This window comes from Thermobia domestica, chromosome 10, assembly GCF_964235325.1.
Source record: "Thermobia domestica chromosome 10, izTheDome1.hap1.1, whole genome shotgun sequence".
In the NCBI taxonomy this organism is placed as follows: Eukaryota; Metazoa; Arthropoda; class Insecta; order Zygentoma; family Lepismatidae; genus Thermobia; species Thermobia domestica.
Window position 1 is genome coordinate 266,411,342 of NC_137463.1, and position 24,892 is coordinate 266,436,233.

General features: G+C 36.4%; 1 protein-coding gene across 3 annotated transcripts in view; it reads left to right on the forward strand.

Moving 5' to 3' along the window:
• The first annotated feature begins 1,617 nt into the window (after positions 1–1,617).
• stumps (DBB domain-containing protein stumps) overlaps positions 1,618–24,892 on the forward strand; it is a 197,867-nt gene continuing 174,592 nt past the window's right edge. The window contains exons 1-2 of one of the 3 annotated variants that reach the window (XM_081729528.1): positions 1,618–2,295; positions 19,035–19,850. In XM_081729528.1, the coding sequence (XP_081585654.1) occupies positions 2,283–2,295; positions 19,035–19,850 (829 nt within the window). In that variant the 5' untranslated portion in view covers positions 1,618–2,282. Of the gene's footprint in view, positions 2,296–2,435; positions 2,592–19,034; positions 19,851–24,892 lie in introns of those variants that run through there. The other 2 variants (XM_081729527.1, XM_081729529.1) reach the window with 2 other exon arrangements.

Genomic DNA, 24,892 nt, shown 5'->3' on the forward strand with positions numbered 1-24,892 from the left:
CCAGGACCGACTCTATCGTATGTGCAACATATGCCTTTGCACGGGGTGGAAAAAAACCCGCATAAAATACATAAAATTGAAATATACAGAAACGTATTAATTAAATGCATATTTGTAGCTCAAAGTTGACTTTTGGTGAACATCCTGCAACTTCCTGTACGTTCTCACCAGGGGCGGATCCAGGACGTACTTCTGGGGGTGGCGGTGGGTTGTAATACTGTTACTTTTAAGAGCTCAAAACTCTGGGATATGTTTTATTTATATATAAAATAAGAAACTTTCTTCTTCTGGGGGGGCGATTGCCCCCTGGATCCGCCACTGGTTCTCACCGACTTAGAACTCTTCTTATTAATCGTTTATTGTTATTATTACTATTACTATTATTCTGTAAATCTTGTTTTCATTAATGCTACTTTAATTATGATGGAGTAACATACTTAAAATCATACATCTTTAAGATTTGTTCTTTCAAGATATGGGGGTAGTGGTTCAATGGTAGAGCGATTACCTTTGGTGCGTAGAGTTCCTGCTTCGATCCCCGACCAAGTAAGCTTCTGGTGGACAATATCATGATTATGGGTTTTCTCGGAGTACACCCGTTTCCTCCCACTTTCTCATTCCACCAATTCTTCCATCATCATTCACTTGCGTTAATCATTGTCTTCCTTAACTTAAAGGGCATAATCGTGGGACGTTAAACTGAAAGATGTCATTTCATTTCTGTTCGGATTGGGGGGGGGGCAAATTGCTTCAGGCCAATCCTGGTTACAACTTTTATATGTTTAAAAGGAATTTTTGTATTATTATTGTTATTATTATTATTTTATTAAAACTGTATTGTCCATAACCTCTGTTACGAACAAATTCAACTTAAACCTATTATAAACAGACCGGTTTCGCGTAGCGGGGAAGACTAACAGCGTAATTACTAAAATACATTATATTTCTCTTGATCATCTAAGATTGTCACACTGAACTTTGAATGATAATCACGGCTTATACTTTGATTGATTTTTTTTTCTTTTTTAAAGCGGAAAAACGGAAATGTTAATAAAGCCACAAAAATCCACGCGCGCTCACTTTTATAGCCATGGCCAAGTAAATGGGGAGACCTAAAAATAACCCAGTTGACATTTAAGCAAGCTGTTTTTTGCACGTGAAACTTTCAGCAGAAACGAGCAAAGTCTTGTTTTAGCAAGATATTTACTTTTAAAAAAATACAGTTTTTCATTTTGTGAGCTGAAAATTGCTTTAAAAAAAATAATAAGAGTTGTTTTTGTTACTCGTAAAATCTGATCTAAAATTTTTGAATATTGTAATGGTCGATTGTTTTCCCTTCTATTTCCTGTCAGCTGTGTAGCATAGCCTACTGTTTATGAAGAGGAGAGTGAATATATAGAAGGCGCGAGCAGGCATCTACTATAGCGGTAAATGTCTTTTTTTGCAATGAAAATGAAGGAGGCACACGCTGCTTCAAGATTTTTTTTTCTTTTTCAGCGAGCGCGGAGTTTTTGTTTGTGGGACAGCGCGAATAGCAGAAGATTGAATGTGGAGCGGTCGGAGGCCCTCATGTGTTGAAGCCAAGTTTAGGTCTGGTTCGGATTGGGTTGGGTTCTGTAGTGTAGCCAGGGACAGCATGAGTATACGATACAACACACAGAGAACAGAAGCAGCACCAGTAGCTGTTGGCATGTTCTGGAGAAAGCACCAGAGCGGAGTGAGTGTGTAGTAGCGTGTGTTTATATACGTGGATACGTAAATGCATGTGTTTCTCAAGGGAGCAGCCGGCAATTTTCATTTACAGAAATCTTCCGAGATAACAAGAGACATTTTTATCACTGTCTTGTCTCTGAGGAGCCAGGTGCAATACAGCGGAAGTTGATAACAAAACAACACTTAATAACAAAAAAGATCTTTGATATATAGTATGAACGTTGCTCGTGCTAATATCTGTCTATAAACTACAAAAGTGTACCGTGGACCAACAAAGACGTTACACCTGCAATCAAAAAGCCTAACGTAAAGTATTAGAAGTTTTGTTCAGTTAGAAGACAAAATTTTGCCTTTCGTTCTGGCAAAACAAAGTGAATAAATTACCAACCACAATAATAAACAGAACAAGACTGTGTATGTTTTCTCATAATGTGAAGCGCGTGTGACTTCTTCGCTATCGTTTATTGTCAACAGAGGAAGAACAGAATGGCCCATTGGCGGATTAACAGCTCGTCATCCGATGCATTTTAACGAAGAGGATTATCTGTAAGCAGTAAGAAGATTGGACAATGGAAGCTGTAGGTAAGTTAATCTGTAGTCGTATTATGTCGTTGTGAAGGGGGATGCGTTATTTAAAATTCGGGAGTTGTCCAAGCGACAGGGGTTCTCTCAGACGGATGAGCATGAAATATTAATCTTGTCTTCGTGGCTTTTGTTGGACGATGATGTCGTGTGATGCTCTATGGGCAACAGTCGTTGAGTTTCAGCTACTGCCTGTCTGGTGATCATATAACATAAAATATACAGTTCGTAGGTAAATGAATAGTTTGTTTGATCGTCAAGTTTTGATTCGAAGTTCGTAACAATAGCTGTGGCAGGTAAGTTTTGCTAAGTTAACATTAATATTACTAAGAAATTTCTAACACATTTGTTATTACTACTACAGTATTAAGATCTCATTTCGTCAGATTATTATTATTATTATTATTATTATTATTATTATTATTATTATTATTATTATTATTATTATTATTATTATTATTATTATTATTATTATTATTATTATTGAAATGAAATCTTCAAGTTTTACGTCCTATGATTATGCCGGCTAGGCTAAAGAAGACGGTGATGATAAAATTCAATGAAATAGTGAAATGAAGAAAGTGGGAGGAAACGGGAGAACCTCGAGAAAAACCCACGCACACGGTGTTTGTCAACCATAAAGCTCACTTGGCACAAGCTGGGATCCAAACAATGACCCCATGCACCAGAGGTGAACGCTGTACCTGAGTCACTTCGACCCCTATTTATTATTATTATTATTATTATTATTAGTAGTAGTAGTAGTAGTAGTAGTAGTAGTAATATTAGTAGTAGTAGTAGTAGTAGTAGTAGTAGTAGTAGTAGTAGTAGTAGTAGTAGTAGTATATTTTAAAAATTTGACTTATCGAAAATATATGCGTGGTTGAATGATCGGACACTACCACATGAAACTGGAAATAAATTGTGCAACACTTACGTAGTTCAAAACATGTTATTGAGAGTTTTGAGTATTAGGATAAAGTAAAGGAGTACTAAGTTAACAGTAATTTCTGTGTATTTTAGATTGGTTAAGCTATAATTGAAAAAATGATATTTAACAAAAATTAGTGTTTAATTCAATGTTCAAGAAACAACAGTATATTTGAATCCCAGCGGGAGCTCATGTAGTTCGGACTCCACGTTAATCAGTAGATCCACGTCTCATATAGCCTCGCTGCTGAACGGGACGTTAAACTCAAAATCAACGCAATAAACTCAAGTATATGTGGATAAAAAGTCAGGCTATAAATAATAATCATTGACTGGAAGCTGTAATAAGTTGAATTACGTTTCTTTCTTTTTCTTTTTTATGTTTACATTCTGATTTTTATATTTTTTTTTTAAATTTTGATAGCGTTGTGTTTGGCTTTGCGTTATATATATATATATATATATATATATATATATATATATATATATATATATATATATATATATATATATATATATATATATATATATATATATATATATAGTAGTATGAACACAACAAGTAGGCCTATATACCCATTGACAGTGTTCAGTAGAATACATAAATGATTACGTTACATAATATGTGTTCTACATGCTAAACTATGTAGTCAAAGTATTTTTATATGTATATCAAATATATCTATTGTAGGGCATTTTATTTGGATACTATTATATATTGTGCACATTCTTTTAATAGGCGATATACTTAATGCATTAGTACGCTGGGGAGGTTCATGAAACTGTTTGGAACATGAAGGGACATTTCGGACATTAATATTGGCGAATCTATCTCATTATGTGTAAGTTTATGTGAGAAGGAAATTAGTTCTTCTTCTTTCAAGAGCATGCATTGAATAAGTTGGTAAAGTTCAAGATATTTTTCATATCGAGGATAGATCCCCGTGTCTTTATATATTAAATAACGTACAAATTTTGATTAAATTGCTTCTAATTAGTGTGTATATTTTTGCGCACTAGAATTCCATATTATGAACGCGTATTCCAGTTTGGTAAGATCTGCAGCATACAGAACTTTAAGAGCACTAGTATTCTTGAATTCACTTCCAAGTCTCATTACAAATCCGAAATTTCTGAAAGCCTCACTTACAATTCGATTTAGGTGAATATCAAACGAGAGATTGATACACCAAGATGAATTATTTGGTTACCGTAACTCTGCAGTGGTATGTCATTAATATGATACTCAAATTCCATGTAATTTCTTTTTCTCGTATAATATATTACACTGCACTTGTTAATGTTTAGTGGTAACTTGTTAATTTCACACCACCCGTGAAGTATATTGATGTAATTCTGCAAATCAATGCACTCTCTTTCCGAATATATGGCGCGGTAAATTTTTGAATCGTCTGCATATAATAGTTTTTGTGACTTTATTACTGCAGGTAAATCGTTAATATATATAAGAGGAACAGCAAAGGTTCTAAATTCGAGCCCTGTGGAACACCTGAATGAACTAAAAATTCAGTAGTAAGGACATTTTTGTCGCGAATACGATGTCTACGTTCACGGAGATATGAAGACAAAAATTTACGTAAGGTATGAGAAAAATTAAATGTTACCAGCTTGCTAAGAAGAATATTGTGATTAATAACGTCGAACGCCTTACTAAAGTCTGTATAAATTGTGTCAACTTGATTTTTATTGTCAATTTCTCTTGCTAATAACTGAGTGAACTCGGTAAGATTGGTTACTGTTGATTTACTGAGTAGAAAACCATGCTGACTTTCCGATATAATAGGAGAAATATCGGATTATATTTTTGACTGAATAATAATTTCAAATATTTTAGCAGGTGCAGAGATTATAGCTATTGGTCTATAACGTTTTATATCAGTATTATTTCTACTGGCTTTAGAAATTGGACAGATATCGGCAACTTTTCATCTTGTTGGGAAGTGAGAACTAGCTAGTGATTCCTAGTACCATAAATAAAGCTCATTATTTTTTATTCGTCTATTTGTGTAAACGCTTAAGAGTGTATCTTTGGTATGTTTGCAGGGGCAGCTTTAGGATTTTAATTTGATTGATTAATGACAGTAGGAAATTACTTTCACAGTAGTGGTTGATGCTATTTGTTAAGTAATTATTTACCATTAATATAAATAGTGGAAAAATATATTTATTATTTATTGTATCTTTTAGCGTTTATATAATATATTCTTCAAAATTTTTAAGTAGGCCCGTGCCTACCCAGCCAACCCGCTAAAGCCGCCGTAATGTGTGTAGTCCGAGTTCGATTTCGTGCGAGAGCGATCAACTTTTCGTTGATACGAGGTAACTGGGAACCTTGAATTAAGGGGTAATGAATTAAAATTTAGACCAGTGGTTCTCAACCTTTCTTGACTGATGAAAAAGTTTACTGAGCCCCACGATGTCGCGACACATTTGTTTTAATATTTATTAATAATATAATATAAGTCTCTAATTTTCTATAAGAAAATGACTGTGTGTAGTATTGAGAATTGTTGTTGCCACTGGAGGCGTTGTTTCGTACCGTCTGCCTCAAAATTAATTTTAACTATTAAGAGTCTTAATCCCGGCGAAATTAAAATACAGCTAATTTTACAGTAATTATGTGATCTCTTCAAATAGATAAAAGATAATCGACATGTGGAACAAGAGCGCGCCCTAGACAATATTATTTTACATGAGAAACCGTTATCACGACTCACTTATCTCCTTTCGATTTAGAGCCATTTTGAAAATCGGCATTTATTTTCGCGTTTCTAAACAGCTGAAAACGGAAAGGCACTAGGTGACTTGTGATAACGGTACCTCACGCAAAATAATATTGTCTAGGGCGCTCTTGTTCCATATTTCAATTATCTTTTATCTATTTGAAGATATCACATAATTACTGTAAAATTAGCGGTATTTTAATTTCGCCGGGATGAACACTCTTAAGTACTACGACACACGGGTTGAGAACCACTTGTCTACACAGTCGAAAAATAACGGCGTCAGGTAATTTAAATTATTATTTTCCATAAATAGAAGCTTTGCTTTGTTATAATTAAATATAAACTAATTATTTGCTGAGCAAAACTATATATTTTCGTTAAAATTCAACACGTGTTACAGTTTCGCCAACTAACTCTTTGGCTTCATCAGACACTGTGTGATACAGAGTTATGTGGATGGATCTGTGTGGATGGTCTGTTTACTATGGTAATACAGTGGGACTTCGATAACTCAGAGTTGAAAGGAATAGTTAAAAATTCTAGTCATCGAGTTTTTCGAGAATCAAGGTTCCAGTTACTAAGATGGCTACAACAAAAATTCGAGATACCGAGATTCCGCTGCGCTCCTCATTAAAATTACTACATAACCTCTATAATAACTCGAAGTTTTATTCATTCACCCTATATAACTGAAAAGTTGTGAAAGTTTCTTAAATTGAATAAGACGAGTACTTAACATAAAATTCGTGAGTAAAACAATTATATTGCACATTAGCAACAATGACAATTACGTAAAAGCATAGAGCTATAGTTTTTAAAAACAAAAAGTCGGGGCATTTATTCTGTACACAAATAAACAAAATGAGACGAGAAGTTTCCGAGATGAAAGAAAAAAAAAGGTTTTTAAGAATCGAGAGATGACGAGAAAAAATTCTTTGAGAATCGGGATGGGGAAAAAAGGGATTCTTTGAGAATCGAGAGGGGACGAGAAAGAATTCTTTGAGAACCGAGAGTAGACGAAAAAGGATTTTTAAGAATCGAGAGGGGACGAAAAAGGATTCTTTGAGAATCAAGAAAGAACGAGAAAGGATTCTTTGAGAATCGAGAGGGGACGAGAAAGGATATCTCGTCTCGTGAACAATAATATTCTTGAAGCAAAAGTCATCATTGTTCTTGGATTAATGTTACAAAGCATTCAAATTAAATTGAAATAGTTAATATGGTTGTTGGTTTTTTAAGCTGAAATGTCAAACAAAAGAATTAGCTTCAATCCTTTGAAACTACAAGTTATACGATTCACTGAAGAAAGTGTCTGTGCGGTGGTTTTTACACGTCAATATTTTCTCTTGCGGCTTATATAGCCGAGAAATGTAATACCCAGATATCATAAATCACACACCGCCCAGATGAACCATTTAGTTCCTATTTGAGTTACAAGAACTCTTGAGCAGTTATACTATGTACTGCTCAAAACAAATTTCAAGTTATCAAATTAAAAAAAAAAATACAGACGCCTAAAAAGCATTCTGAAGGCTGAAGCAATTAATAAAAAACATTTGGTATATCTAAATTCTTTGTCAAGGCATTCAAGGGCAATAGATTCCGTTAATTTTTAAATCAATGTTCATATTAATAGTGAATCTTGTTCAGTTAAACCGTGACTTAAATATAGAGTCTTCTTATACTGTGAAGTCGCGGTGACTCAATCGTAGAGCACTCGCTTTTGGTGCATGGGGTTCTGGTTCAATCTCAGATCGCGCCAAGTAGGTTATGTGGTGAGCAAACGCTGTGTGCGAGTTTTCTCGGGGTTTTCCCATTTCCTTCCACTTCCATCATTTCATTCATTTTCACAATCACCATGTCTTCCTTAGTGTCAATGTATAGTCGTGGAATTTTACGCTAATAATAAGCCGCGGTGGCTCAGTGGTAGAGCGCGCACCACTGCTGTGCGGTTCCTTATTCGATCCCAGCTCGCGCCAAGTGAACTTTGTGGTGGAGAAACACCGTGTGCGTGGGTTTCCTCGGGGTTTTCCCGTTTCTTCCCACTTTCTTCATTCCACCGTTTCCTTTATTTCTCATCATCCTTTAGCCTAGCCAGCAGAACGTGGGACGTAAATTTAAACATTTCATTTCATTTTTCAATTACCTTTCTCAATTATTATTCGTTCAACATCTAGTTACATCAAATTTGAAGGGAAGACTAACAGAGAAACATCGAGGACACTTAAAACACCCATGATTTTCAATGAAATTCGAACTCATTACGGATTGCGCGGTAAAGTTACCTTTATTTACTCTCGAAACAGTATAGCGAAAGTAGTGTCTCGTCTCGGAAAGTGTATTGTTTCTATTGGAAGAGCACTGACCAATACTGAAGGTAAATGAAGGTGGCCTTTGAGGTAAATGAAATTATATTTCTACTTAAACTAACGTGTTATGCATTAAGGCAGGGTGATTATTATAATGAATAAAATGGTGGAATCGAGAAAGTCGGAGGAAACGGGAGAACCCTAAGAAAACCCTATGCACAGGGTATTTGTCCACAACAAAGTTCAATTCGCGTGAGCTGGGATAAAACTAGGGACCCATGCACCAGAGGTGAGCGCTCTATAACTGAGCCCTCTCGCACCTTTGTTGCACGGAGTTCCGGGATGATTCCCAGTACGAGAAGGAGACCGGTAGCCAGCCCAAAAATGTAGGGGGGCCCGATTCAACCATTTATAGTTCATCACTATATTATAGTGCATTTGCAAGCCTACCGTGAAAATTTTAGGGGGGCAGCCAGTGGCGGCCGGTGGATTGTGGTTTCGGGTGTTGCAGTACGAACGATAAGAGACAGAAGATATAAAGTTAACTCATTGACTAATCAGCATAACTTTAGATGCAAATGCTATGTGACATGTTAAATTAAATAAAATTCTGTTTTAAAAAATAAAAAATGCAGAACATTTTATCCGATTAATCACCTTAATTAATTAGTAAGTTCATTATCCTCTCTTTGATTGGAGCAAATCTGTCTAATACATGATGGTTGAACTCTGGTATTCTTATTGCCAGGTCTTTTTCGATGGAAAGCATAACCAATTGTGATAACCTTTCTTGGGACATTCAATTCCTTGAAAGTGTCAATTCTTTCTCATGTGGAGAAAAACTTTTTGTCTTTTGCTGACGCCATAGGTACAGTTAATATTAATTTCAGAAGCTTTGTAGATTCACTAAATATTTTTTCTAGATTATTGCGAACGATTCATTCTAGCAAACTCAGTCCCTGACAGTGATCCGAATTCTCTTCAGCGTTGACTGAAGAGAGTTCGTAGCAGAGATTAGTGTTATAAAAAAAATGTACATTGAACACACTTTATTTACAGTTTATCCAGGAAAATTTAAAATAAATTGAGGAAATGCATCTGGTGCAAACAACACTACTACCATAAGATAAATTTAAACTGGATTTTTTTTTCGAACACACTCCTGAATTGCCCTTTGCTTGTCTTGTCTAAGCCTTAATTGCAAATTTTTCCTCAGTTGAAAGCTGGTCAATGTTTTTTTGTAAGTTATTTACAGAAGTCATGGTATACAATTCATTCAGAATTTGTAGGTTATTTACAGAATTAAAGCACACACAATAAAATTAAACCTAATGATTAAAAACCAAAACAGCTGATACAAAAGAGGTACTGGTATATGAATTTCGAATGTCACATATTCATACATCAACACATACAGATGTGCGTAAAAGAAAAAACTACATTCCAAATCATCCGTCTTGGTTGTTACGCAATGCACGATGAACCCAATATACTTCCACATGAGGCGAAACAACGCTTAGCAATGTGATATATTCTGGAAAGGAAACCTCGAAACCCGCCAGATGAAGGACCAGCATGTAACAAAAGCCAAAAATCAAAGAACATCGAAACAAACAGCACTGCCAATTCTACACCCAGAAATGTTAACTGGGAGGGGTCCAAAGTATTTGAGGGGGGTCCAATACGTCTACATAATATGGAACCTGTCTTATACTGCACCCGAAAAGACGATAAGTAATTCTTACTTACTGTCATCTATATTTTTAGAAAAAAATATAGAACGATTATTTTTATAAGAAAAGAAGAGTACATGATGAGGCGTAAAATAAAATATTTATCCTACATCAATCACTTATCTGTTAAAGAAGTATAGTTCGTTAAGAAAGTCTACAACTGTTAGTCAAGTTTCGGAATTTTTGGGAGGTCCGGACCCGGTGGACCCCCCTCGTGGCTACGTCCCTGAGCATTGCTAACTAGTCCCAAATTCAATGTGGCGTTCCCCATCATACAGTTTTTTGTGGAAATTATCAAGAGTATAAAATATACTTATTTTATAAAAGAAATATGTTTATACTAAAATATTATCCACAGGGGGGGGGGAGCGATTCTACATACTGACTTGTTAATATTTGATTCACAAATTACTGTAGAAGAAGCCTTCATTATCAATATAAACTAAGAATTAGCTTGTAAATGCGGGTCTACTTTAATTTGTTTTCTCCTCTAGTAGGTATTTTCTTTCTTATTTTGTAATTCTGCAATCACTTTTTAAAAATTATCATTATATTGATTTGCTTCAGTATGGTCCCGTAATTTAAAAATATGAATGCATAAAAACAAATTCCATTTGTTAATTGCTAGTGAAAGAAAATTCAGAAATCTTATTTAGCGCGAGAAACCTTCTCGTTCACTGGAAACCGTGCAGTGTTGCAGAAGCACTGCAACGACCAGTCCCTTTAACTTCTGAGATAGGGGAAAGGAGACTTAACATTTGCTCCAATTGCCGCGCTGAAGGAATCTGGTCGTTGTATGCTCGCTGCAACACAATATAAATTAGAGACTCTGTGACGGATTATTTTTCGCTTTTTAAAACGGATTAACGGAACGGACAGTTACAGAAGTAAAAAATATGTTATTTAAAGTGTATATATGCGAGTGTTAAAAAGTATTTTTTCTGTTCTTTACTACTATTGATGATAATATTTTTTTTTCTTGAAATACTTTGGTCGTTGCGCAACGCTGCAACACTAATATTAGCCGCCACTGGGGGCAGCGAAAATTTAGGGGAGGGCCGACCCCCTAGACCCCCCTGGATACGGGCCTAACGAGAAGCGTGACGCGAACGCCTCAAATTACTTGGCTATGGACAGCAGCTTCGCTCACTAAACTAATTGGCGGTTCGTAATCCCTAAAAGCTTTGATTCATTTTCACTTTATAGGAAATTGAAATGAAATGTCTCAGGCCACGCTTATGCCCTTTAGGGTAAGAGACATGAGTGATTAAGGGAAGTGAATGAATGATGATGGAAGAATGAGTTTGGTGGAATGAAAATATGGGAGGAAACAGAAGTACCCCCGAGAAAACCCACAGTCCTTATATAAGGCTCACAATCGATTATTGAATTGGAGCCCCATTGAACCCGAGAACCGGGCATGTGACTAGCCATGACCATGGGCACCTGAAAGGGGGAGCCCCCCTCAATTACGAAAATGTATTAAATTTCTTAAGATTTTCTTAATAGAAATAAATAATACCAAACGTTATATAGCAACCAGGGAAATGAGTCCCCCCTGGAAAATTTTCTTCGGGCACCCATGGAGATGACCAATTTCTAGAGCACCATTTCATCTATGTTTTCCCCTCTCGTCCGTACTGTATTCTACAAACACAATATATAGTATCCTATATTCCTCATCATATTTTGTGTACACTGTTGAAAGGAGAGCGCGTGGCCTGTATACCAGAAAACTAGAAGTGCAATTTTGATTGTGGATCGTTGCAGACACAACCTACATTTGGTTGTGAGTAGCCGACCTTAACCTGAACTCTGTGGCAGTATATTTGAGAGCGTGTGAAGTGTGGTTTCCTCCAGTTGTAAGCAGATTCCCACGTCAATACGTTATTCAGATGAGCTTCTTCGTGTTGTCCGTAAGCTCTTTTACATCAACCATTGTCTTCAACAGCTGCTCTCGGAATCTCAGTGTTTTAATTTCTTGCTCCCTCGTTGGGATATAAATGATGAGGAAGTCACTATGTGGAGTGCAGTGTATTTAATGACTTCTTTTCTTTTCTTTTTCTTTTTTTAGTACCGGTATGCTTAATTTTTAGTGTGTCACACATATAATTAAAGGTACACATTCATGTCGAAAACAAGTTACTTTCGTTTCACGTTGTTCATGTTGTGAAACAATGGTAGAATTCCGAATTGTAGGAATCCATATTAAACACGAGGCGATAGCAGTGAGCAGGGCCGACCTCCTCCTTTCTCCAGAAAAAATAAATTTAAAAGCCACGATTTTAAGTATTCTTCCTCATCATGAACAACGAAGGGGCCGAAAAGGGTTCTCGCACTCAGAAAGTCCTAAACATTACAAATACAATCTCGTTGTGTCTGTGTCTGTTTTTCCTCTTTAAATACTAATCTGTTATTAGTGGAAGATACAACTGGTGTATGTTTTTTGTAGAATTCAATATCGAGCTTCAATTTCAATATATCAGTTTGTAATTCCAGTGCAACTAGCTCTTTCATCTTTATTTCTTGATTTTCTTTCTGCGTCTGTTATTATTATTATTTTTTTTTTAAAAAAAAAACTTGTTTTCACCTTCAATGATAAGGAACTTGTTTCTGACAAAGACAAGACTAGTTTTCGTATCAAAACTGTGATACCTAACTAAATGGAACAGGTGTTTGCTACTGTTCGAGAATTGAGTTCTTCTATTTGACAACAATCAAGCAATTCATGCTGGAATTTGTTTGACCATTTGCTTTAGCACTGTCCATGTGACCTTAGACTAATGTGATTTATAAACGTGGTATTCAAATAGAAGATCAGATCAGTAAATTTAACAACTATCATCATGAAGTCTGTTTCTAACAAGAAATACTTATTTTAGATAATATAGTTATGATAGATTTTCCCCTCTCGAAATTTGCCGCTCCGTGCAAATTCACGTATTGCACATATGGTAGAGCCCATATGCAGTGGAGAATCTATAGGGTAAAAAATGGGGGACGCCAGAACTCACACTATGATAGGCATATCATGAGTTTACTATAAACTTTTAAAAATACATAAATAATTTAAGAGTTAGAATAGAAGGTACCGTTTTTGTTTCACAATGGAGAATGGTATTGGACCTCCCTTGGCAAACTTTAAACCTTTCCCAGCAAACATTTCTGGCTACGCACCTGGATATAGCCCTCAGTGCTAGAAAGGCTATATCTTTCTTAAAACTTCAATTAACCAACCAAATCAGACATTTGAAAGTTATGTCATATTTCTTATAAAAGATGTTATCTTGTTTATAAAAGATAACAGGTCCCGTAACCACTTATGTCAAAAATCGAGGAGAACTCCAGTTATTCTGATAGACGTTTTAAGAAAAGTGCTGTACGATCTTCCGACCATAACAAATTATTCATATGTATAATTTCACCCTAGTCACAGCTTATAAGAATTCTTCCACAAGCCATTTACCTTCAGAAATAGGATTCACTCTCATGGCAAACATTAAAAAAAGAATAAGAACAGTGTTATGGAGGTTCCGTTATTTCGTAATTAATTAGCGATAAAAGGGCAAGCTGTTCGTGTTTCATTCAATGAGTATCCATTCATTTTAATTTGATTTGCGTTATTTATTTAGGAAGTGTTGCCAGAATAATACGGAACTTGAATCCAAAATTCATGCAAGACTTACTTGTGCACGTTTGGTCATAGATTGTAGGCACAGATACACCATATCACACCGTATCTCTTATAAAGAGTATGCTGTGTTGTTAATTATTTTATGTCCACATAGACTTATAATATACCAGAATCTACCAAGATAGGCAAAAGTATTTCCGTTACTTATAATACTGTATTTGTCCGTATATTCTGGTTGTTATTTCTTTAATTTATTTATCAATTAAACATAACCTCAATCATTTGACAAGTAATTTTACAAGGAACTGAGGTAATAACTTTATGTTGATATGGGTCACGACGATGCGTATAGCCTGCCTTATTTCCTAGTATGTGCTTGATTTATATTCTCCTGCAAGCAACTCCGTGAAGCCACCAGAGAACCCCGTGAGGTGACGGAACGTGAATAAGCGGTAAACAAATTGTTCACATGACCCATTCCTTACGCCGAAAGATATTCAGTAGTTGAATCATTATAGAGTAGTGAGCATTGAAACATACCGAGTGGAATTAAAACGCCCGCCAAGTGTGAACTACGTGATATAATTCTATTTCTCCAAGCGGCTGCTTAGTTAACTGAAATGCCAAGGTTAGACAGTTCATAAATCCTAACCTACGGTTTTCACGCGTTGTCTGCCGCCATAGATTTCTACCATTGGAATATTCTCCTCGAATACGTCGGTACGTTATTTAAACTCTCTGCAGCGCTCAGGTACACAAACATCACTTATTTTCATATAAAGTTCCCGCCTCATCCATACTCATGCGAAGATGAACAGCATCTGTTTTATCCCCGTCCGCCTGGAGAAATCGAATTACATTCACGTAGTTCACACTTGGCGGGCGCTTCCATTTCATTCAAGCTGGCTACTCCACAGTGAAAAAATGAAATGAAATGTTTGAGTTTTACGTCCTACGATTATGCCAGCTAGGCTAAACGAGACGATGATGATGAGGAATGAATGAAATGGTGGAATGAAGAAAGTGGTAGGAAACGGGAGAACCCCGAGGAAACCCACGCACACGGTGTTTGTCCACCACAAACACCGTGTGCGTGGGTTTCCTTGGGGGCAGAGTTTGTCTATTCGTGGTGCCACAGTGTCTCAGTGCGAGAGCGCTTACCTCTTGTGCGAGGGGTCCCTAGTTCGATTCCCGAACAAGTATGTTTGTGGTGGACAACATTATGTCCGTGGGTTTTCTCGGGGTATACTCGAGATTAAAGTCCCTCGTATTATTATTGTTATTATTATTATTATTATTATTATTATTATTATTATTATTATTATTATTATTATTATTATTATTATTATTATTATTATTATTGAAGTAAAGACATTTTGATGTAGACAAACACACGAGATGGCTGGACAATCTCTACCTGCCACGGAATGTCATACCAATGTCTATATGTAAATGTTCTTCTGAAGGGAAGTTTGAGCCCTTCAATAGCCCTTCTTCCGTTTCACTCCCATTCTCTTCATTCGATTAATTTCTTCATCAGGTGACTTAGTGGCTCAGTAGTAGATCTTTCACATATGATACGAGGGGTCTCTGGTTCGACTCCCAGCTTTGTGAGTTTCTGTTTCCACGCTGATTCGGATGCTTACGATTTAAACATCGTTTCCAGGCTTTCTTCCAGAAGATTTTGTCCGGAGGGAGGGGGAAATAAAAATGTGAAAGATTGCACTGGGACATCATTTGCTACATGTAACAAAGTTGGCATGTATTCACAATTTCATTTATCTTGGCTCCAAGAGAGGGTGGTTGGAGAGCTTTGTATTGGCGGATTTTCTCGAGTTCTTGCGTTTCCTCCTTCATTCTCAAATATTGTTCGTTCCATTTCATTAACCCATCCACGTCCTAAGTTAAAGGGCATAAGGATGAGGCGTTTAACAGTACTTCTCGTTGTGCCCACAGAACATAATCATAGGGCGTTAATCTTATTTCACTTGCAAGGAATGACTCCCATTGCTTATTAATAGCAAGATAACCGTTTAGCAAGTGAGAGAGTGGGTTAAATTCATCACCAGTGCATTTTCTTTCATCTCAACTGATTTTTGGAAGTTCAAAATGGTTTCCGATGTTTTAGAAAGCGGAGAATCGAAAATACAGGACGGTAGTTTCTATAACATTTGAATCAGTTAATCTGAAAAGGACTTCAGTCAAACAAACTTAGTTTTGATAAAAGTAAGAAAAGAAAATTGAGTTTTGAAACTATAAAATCAAAATGAATCTTTTATATATATATATATATATATATATATATATATATATATATATATATATATATATATATATATATATATATATATATATATACAAATTACATTAATTGAATGCTGTATAGGAAAACCATTTTTATGCTCATTGCCATGGTAAAAAAATAAATGGTTTCCGGTATGGATTGAAGCCCTTCTTGCATGTAAATTATAGACGAAGCCCTGTATGCATGTAATTTTATAATTTTATTTAGTTATTGTTTTTTGCTCTTTTTATCACAAAACTGTGTTAAGACATTTTTGGCCAAGTTCCAGACGTTGCAGGTCTACCAACCGAATAGAACGAAATCAATAGCTATTGCCACTAACATATAAAACAAATATAATTCTCCATATACAAAGAGCTTCAGTCGCTGACTCAAGCCCATGCTGTCTAGACTAATCGAAGTTGACATCTATTTATAAAATGTTGGACCAATGAAACTGAAGCTCTTTATGCATAGAAATGTAGATAACTTATACCCAATAGGAAACAAAATTCAATGTTAATTCAATTTCGCCCAGTGTTGTCACACTTGGTACAATTGTACCAAATTCAGCCTTTTTTGTCATTCATCGGTCCGTTGGTACCACCCTGGCATTTTCAGTCCCTTTTCTGAGAAATTTGGTACACCTATCCAATTCAGCACCATTTAACAAATATTAGTCTATTATCCTCCTTTAGCCATGAAATAAGCGAAAATAAGGTATAATAATTTATATTTTAATATTTTATCATAATGTACTGTTTACATACGAACTAGGAATGGTAGATTTGTTTCTCGTTTTATAGGCCTATATCTTTTCATATATGAAAATAATAGGCCCACCGTTTTGGTTTATTGCTCAATTTGAAATAGAGGCGCGTTTGGTTTCCTTATAATATATACCGAAGATCATATACTGTTTTTCCTTTTAATTTGCAGTCTCTGTTATATAAAGGTAACCAAGAAAGTTCTGTCGTTTTTGTAGAGGTGTATGTTCAATTGCCCCTGACACCGTGAGTTGAATGCGAATGGAGATAAGGCGAAGGTCAGTTGTTGGTGTGGGTATATCCAACATACTACCTGGTTGTGGCAGTTCAGTTACACTGTGAACTTGCATAAGGACAGAGTGAACATGGGATCTTCAGAAGCCCTTTTTCTTTCGATTTGATACTATTTTTCAGCCCACTCCAGAGCTAGGAGTGTGGCAACACTGGTTTCGCCATTTTGGTGACTTAAGCCCTTGTTGCACGAACAAAATCATTTAAGAATGAGAATGAATAGGACAACCATTTCCTTCTGGATGAGCAGATTAATCTGTAGTCGGAATCCCGATCATAGTCATAGTCATTAGAAACAATTTCGTTTTCACTTGCTGTGACATTTTAATTTATTACAAAATATAATAAATGACACACAAGTGTCTGCACTTAATCAGGATTTGTTACGACATTAATCTTAACTTTTAAAAAATGTTCAAAATATCTAGATTATCTGTGGTTATTCTTGTCAACTTTATTGTCAGAACCGTTTGAACCTTACAAATATAATTGTAAAGATCTACAATGTTTCTTTGGACATGATCCAAGACAGTATATAAGCCTTCTAGATTCCCCCTTTGTTTGGGTGCACTGTCTTTTGAATTGTGAGTATGTGACGAACGCATTGCGTATATGGGAATTGAAAAGAATGCGTCACGTAAATTTTGCTGCTATAAGTAAGTCAGTTGCTTTTGTTTTATTATCTTCTTTGACAGAATCCGTTGTAACTTGTGCTTTTGTCCTGTACTTAGTTGGAGAATGTAAACAGAGAAATTGAAAGAAATGTCTTGGGTGCCGGCAACTGAAGAAGCAAATCCTAAGTGTTTACAAAACAAAAGCTCTTGCGGTTCATTTCTTTTTTTCTTTTCTTTTTGCCAAGTGACGTTTACTTTTGGCTTCTGAAATGTTTTGAATGTGTTTCCCAGACGAAGTACTTAAGAGATTATAACAGGGAAATAGGTTGTGTCATTGACTTACCCATTCAAACAAGGAGTTTCGACATTGTCGTAAAGTTAGTTCCTCCATGGCTACATGAAATCTTTTAGTGTTACGTCCCACAGTTACGCCGTTTGTTCTAAAGGAGACGAAGATGTTGAGAAATGAATAAAATGGTGGAATGAAGAGTGGAAGGAAACGGAAGATCCCCGATAAAAAACCCACACATGGTGTTTGTCCACCACAAAGCCCACTTGGTTCGAGCTGGGATCGAACCAAAGACCCCATGCACCAGAGGTGAATGCTCTATCACTGATTAACCGCGGCCCCTTCTCTTACTAAAGAGTATCTGGGAAAATTGAAAAATGACTTCATCAGAGGACTGCTTTTAGATAAATGTGGAAGCACGTAACAAGGCATTTCCTGCAATATTAATAGCGTATTAAAACAAACTCTAGTAAGCAGGGGCGGCTTTAGGATTTTAATTTTGGGTACGCCCGCTCCCTCGCTTATGGATACACATTTGATTGATTAATGACAGTAGGAAATTACGTTTACAGTAGTTGTTGATGCTGTTTGTTAAATAATTATCTACTATTAATATAAATAGTGGAAAATATATTTACTCTTTATTGTATCTTTTAGCGTTTATATATTTTTCAAAATTTTTTTTGGTAGGCCCGTGCCTACCCAGCCTACCCGCTAAATCCACCACTACTAGGAAGCCTAAGTGCACACGTTATGCTGTCAGAATAGAAGAAAGTAGGAACGGTTTCAAAATTTTACCTGGTAATCGAATCGAAAAAAGACGTAGGCGCAATAAATTTTTGTGGTACGTTAAGCTGTAAGATTTCATTTCATTTAAGAAGTACTAAACAAACGCCTATTACCGCTTATATATTACTTTATATAGTTTATTAAGAAATAGCATTAACCTAGCAATGAAGACTATTTTTATATGATAGTTCATTTTACTATGACACGGTGTCGGGTAAAGTGGTAATCGCCAGATGTATGTTTTTCAAACATCTGTTTTATTATTATTTGTTATTCTAGTATTTACTGCGTTCATATGCAGCGATTATTAGTATCTATTGATTAATTAATATGATTTTTTTTCTGTTTGCAGACAATCCCTCGTACTTTTCTCTCCCACCGTCGCGGGTGCCTATTCACCCTCCATCGACAGTGCCCGTCCCCAAGGACCGCCATCAACAGCAGATCCTGAAGAAGATGGGAGCGTCTCCATCGACGAGCAGCTCTGCACCAGCAACTCCTACGGGGGAAGTCGCCCGAGTGGTCAACACACGGAGGAGTTTCAGGACGCTGCTTCGATCTCTCAGTGCAAGTAATAATCCGTCACAGGTGCATCTTTCACAACAGGGACAACAACTGATATTATCTCGACCCACCAAAATGCCTTGTCATTTAGCTTCCCCAACAGTGCCATCTGTGGCACAGCAGCAGAAGAGTGCAACCCCTGAACAGAAAACAACTCCTACCAACACCCCAACTCCTGCATCCCCAGCGTCAAAGACGCCCAATTCTTTTATTAATGACAATATGGTGTATTATAATCTCCCCGCCCCGCCTCCTGTCGCGAAATACACTTGTGGTTCAGCACCGTCAACAGAATCGTTATACGGTGAAGGTGATGCCAGGTACTACAACTTAACCCCTAGACGGAGACATTCGATCGGAACTTTCTTCAAAGAGAGACTGAAACCTCCGTCAAGTCCTTCACGAATTGAAACAAATTCCAGTTCCATTTCCCCAAAAGAACCTGTGGCTGGAAAGACCTCTGTTGTGATGGGTAATGGAAGTCATTCCAGAGAGAATGCTTCGTGTTCTGGATCTCTGGACATCAACGCAAACGTTTCAGAATGGAGGATGGTCACTGAACGCTGGCATGGGAGGAGGAGGTGCAACAAGTGCTGCAACAAAGGTGAGTACAGACAATTCTTTAATAGATCCCAAAATCCTAAGCGTAATACAGGTTCTTGTGTTCACATGTTCCAAAGTAGAAAATTCACATGTTTGTAGAGCTGAAGACGACTCTTTAAGAACGTGATTACGTCCATTATGTTGTTTAAGGTTGGTATAAAGAGACAAGCTTTGCCGGTAGATGTCACTACAGTCTTCGTATCTCTCTCATGTATTTTTTACCTTTCACGAAAATTTACAATTCCTTTTACAAATTTCAACCTAGAAACTTCAAATTTTTAGAGAAGAAACCTCATAACCTATCGAAGACAACAATCCGTGCCGATTTTTTTTATTTAAAATTTTCTTCATTGTTGAAACAGTTATATTGTTAAAGATTTGGATATCCATTTCAACAATCAAGCCATTTAAACAATTAAGAAAATTTCAAATAAAAAATCGGCACGGATTGTTGCCTTCGATAGGTTATAAAGATCTTTCTCCAAAAATTTGAAGTCTCTAGGTTGAAATTTGTAAGACAAATCGTGAATTTTCGTGAAAGGTAAAAAATACATGAGAGAGATACGAAGAGTGTAGTGACATCTATCGGCAAAACTTGTCCCTTTAAACCGACCTTAAAAGGAACGACCTTTGCGGCTCAACTGCGTGTGACGGCTAGAGTTGCCTAGAAGATAAAGAGTTGATGTGTCTCGCCTCGAAAGTGTTTCGTAAATGTGATGTCTCGTCTCGCAAGATGCATCTGTTTCTGTTGGTAAATATTTGTTACTCCTTATGTGTACTAGGGTTGTCTAGGAGACAAAAGACTTGAAATTCTGTAGTGAATGAGACGTCTTTCTCGGATAATGGGAACACGATGGTTTATTGGTAAAGTGCTCATTTCTGATTCGAGGAGTACATAGAGAAAAAAAGATATGTGGCGTACGTAAAAATGTATGTTACATGCGTAAATCCAATAGTTTTTGGACCTAACGTACGACTATATGTAACATCCTGAGCAAACGTAACTGGAACCGTACAGATTTCCGTAGTAAACATATAGATTTCGTATATTTGTACAATATACCGCTTCCCGGATAAGTGTACTAGATCATATGAGTTTATGCTGGATAATGTTCTGGCCATGTGTTTTCTCGGAGTATTCACGTTTACCGCGATTGTCTTTATTGCCTAGAAACACTGCGTCTCTTAAGTCCGGGCCTGGACACCTATAAACTAAAGAGAAACCTCACTTTCGAGTTCTCAGTGCATAAGATGCGATACACTCAGCACCGTAGTGAATTCACTTCTATCTCCCCGATTGCCACAATGTCTATTTGACAAAGGCTGGTTTAACAACTGAGCTAAACAATGGCTCTTTAACACTTTTGTATCCAAACACTTTTTCAACTTGGGTACTCAAGAGATTCATTCGTATCCCAATGCTTGTTCTTTAATATCAAATCTATTTTCAACAATATAAATCCTAGCAAGACTGTAAACAAGATTAGAAAATAGTCGAAATACGTAAATTCTTGAAAGAAAATACAGAAAAATGTAGATTTGAAGTAGGTGTGCGTTTGCGTTAGCTTTGGAAGAATAACAACTAAGGAGATTGAAAAATCACATCCAAAATGATTCGTTTGATTACTATACTCATTCGAAAAATCAGTAAAATGGTGCAGTAGAACCTGACGCACACCCACAATTTTTTGTTGTAAGGGATCCAAACTTTGGAGGGTCCAATTCTACAAGACACTACGTCTATATAATATTGAATCAGTGTTGTTCTGCACCCAAAAAGACGATAAGTAATCGTTAAGTATTGCCACATATATTCTCAAGAAAAAATTGTAAAGAAAGAGAGTACAGATGAAGTGTAAATCAGACTTTTAGGCTACATGAGTCATTTCTGCACTAAACAAGTATAGTTTTATTAGAAAAGTGCAGAAAGATATGTCGAATTACAAGTTTTTTTGGAAGGGGGAAGCAATCCGGACCCGGTAACAGCATCATTAAGGTAACTGTTATCCGTCAAAATCTTCACGAATATACTCCTTCGGTCGAGATAATCGCTAGAGCTATCTTTTGGTTAAAGGAATCGCTTTCGTTCAAAGTTATCGTGTGTAGTAACGGACGGACGGTCATTACAATCTTATAAGACGCACTATGATGCTACAAAAACGTTGAAAAAATTATATTCGAGCACGATAAAACCCTCTTCACAGTGGTAGAGTGTTCACTTCTGATGCATGGGGTCATTAGTTCGATCCCAGTTCGCGCCTATTGAGCTTTCTGAAGGACAAACACCGTGTACATAAGTTTTCTCGGGGTTCTCCCAGTTAATCTTACTTTCTTCATTCTACCATTTCATTCATTCTCATCACCATTTCCTTTAGCCTACACATCACAATCGCAGGACGTAAAACTTTAAGATTTCATTTCATTTCATTTTCAAAACTCAGTTGCTCCGACTGGACATCGAACTCGGGAATTCAGCTTAACTTGATCGCCTTACTAATATACCATCCCTGATGACACTTCTGAATAATTTCCACAACGTTAGGCTAGGCTACAACTTTTTTTTTTTTTTTTTTTTTTTTTTTTTTTTTTTTTTGCGTATCACAGACTCAGACAGGATGTAGTAAATATTTCAGAGAGCCAAACTTTATTAAGGATTTTATTGTGCTTATAAAAATTGATACAAGGGCCGGGCTTTTAACATATGGTTTCATTTTATTTGGGTAAAACATAAAAGCTACAATCCATTGGCTGTGGGAGAGAACCTGTTGTTTGTTGTTGTATGGCAGGGGACGGACATATTGGAGCCGTTGATTTCGGATGCTCCTTTTAACAAAGATTCCGCTGTTTTCCTTTCCTTCAGAGAGAGAGAGAGGCCCCTTGTCTTCCTTTCATCAGAATTCTCACAAGTCGTTGGGCTCGGGGAGAAGGAAAAAAATGTCTGGGATCAAAGTTGCTTGGTATGCGCAGAATCCTATCAAGATAAAATTACAAGTGAAGACACACACCGTATGAGTAATATACTCTAGTTTTTAATAATAATAATAATAATAATAATAATAATAATAATAATAATAATAATAATAATAATAATAATAATAATAATAATAATAATCTGTAGCCAAGTGGTTAGCAGTGCGTTCACATGATTCTAGGTTCGATTTCTGTATTGACCTAGGGCTTCATTCTGTAACGGTCTTCGTTCAGTTGGTTTTCTCGGGGTATTCCCGTTTCCTCTCACTTTTTCATTCCACCAATTCTTCCATTATCATTAACTTGCCTTAATTATCGTTTCCCTTAGCCTAAGGGACATAATTGTGGGAACGTTAAATCGAAATTTCCATAACGGCCTTCGCGAACTTTGCAGATTGGAACGCAAGTAATGCAACTATAACTACTATGCAGACTATCATAATAAAATTGCGATGCGTTGATGCGAACCGCTACGGAATGAAGTCTTGAGTAATCAGGATCGGCTTGAGTTTCAAACATAATTTAAGGCGACTTGGAAGTACCATTACGAATTGTGTTGTTATTGGATTGGATACGTTTATATTTAACCTTTTAGGATTTTTGGTAACTTTTGTTACCATGGCGTAGTACCGTCTTTAACCGATTATTTAGGTTCTATAACAGGTATTTAAGCAGGTTTTATTATTATTATTATTATTATTATTATTATTATTATTATTATTATTATTATTATTGCTCAAGTCAAGGATGAACCAAAAAACATCCCAGATGCATTTTGGAACCAGATGGTCGAGTTGGCGGCGCTAAGTGGGGGCGGAGGGGCGTGACATTTTTATTTTTTCTTAAGGCAAGTTTCAAAAAATTTTCACGCCTTTAGTTCTCAAGATAGTTTAGAGAAGTAGCTCAAGTGGTAGAGCGTTGGCTTCGCATTCGGAAGGTCGTGGGTTCGAATCCCGCTGCCGACCATCCTGACTGGGTTTTCCATGTTTCCCTCAGTCCTACCAGGCAAATGTCGGGATGGTACCTACGAAGCAGACCCTGGCCGATACCTTCCCAAATCCTTTCCATTGTTGTTGTTGTTAGATATCCAGTACGTACTTAAAAAATGGCCTCTGAGCTGTATCTGGTGATTGTTAAATAAATTAAAGATATAAGATTGAAACTTTGCATACGGATTGTGTGTACCTTTGGGTATTTCTCAAAGCTTTTGGAGATTCCTACGTGAAACCGGGGCTGGACCCGAGGGACGCAAGTGTTCTGAGGGGGTGATTTTTTTTTTCAGAAAAATCTCCGTTTTTCCCGATTTTTTCGGATCAAGTGTGTATATATATACACAGAGATGCATTGCTACATTTTTTGATGGGTATTCACTTGACCGTTTTCCAAACTATAGCATGTACTTTCCCCTACATGCTCGTTCTCTCATAAATTTGAGGTGAGTATACGCGACATACTCACGTATACCCCCATTACATTCCTATATATATATATATATATATATATATATATATATATATATATATATATATATATATATATATGAAAAAATGGGTCATCTTCAAACTCAAAAATTTCTCTCGACCTCAGTTTTCAAGATACAAGATTGAAATTTTGCACACGTATTATATATACATATAACAACGTTTTTTTTATATAAATAAAAACATCCCTACGTGAACCTTGGCCCAGGCCAGAGGGGTGCAAAAATTGTGAATTGTTTTCTTCAAAAAATCTCCCAGTTTTTCGCGATTTTCCCGTTTCTGGTATATAATACCGACAAGCGAGTGGCACCGTTGGAAAGCATGCTCTATCCTGAAAAAAAAAAAAAAAAAAAAAAACGAGGTATGAACCATTATTCTACGATAAATAGTAAGCAAGCAGTAGCTGTTTGAGTGAAAGTGTAAAATTTACCTCAAAAAGTGGGAATCCTAAAAGGGTTAAATGTCTGCCGTCTGGCTATACCCCTTCATGGGCTGAAAAATCTGAAGTTCCGCCATTTTGTGACATTTTGGCAGCAAAAGAACTACCGCGCATGTCAATAGTAAAGTGCTTAAAATTGCATAATTTTTTTTT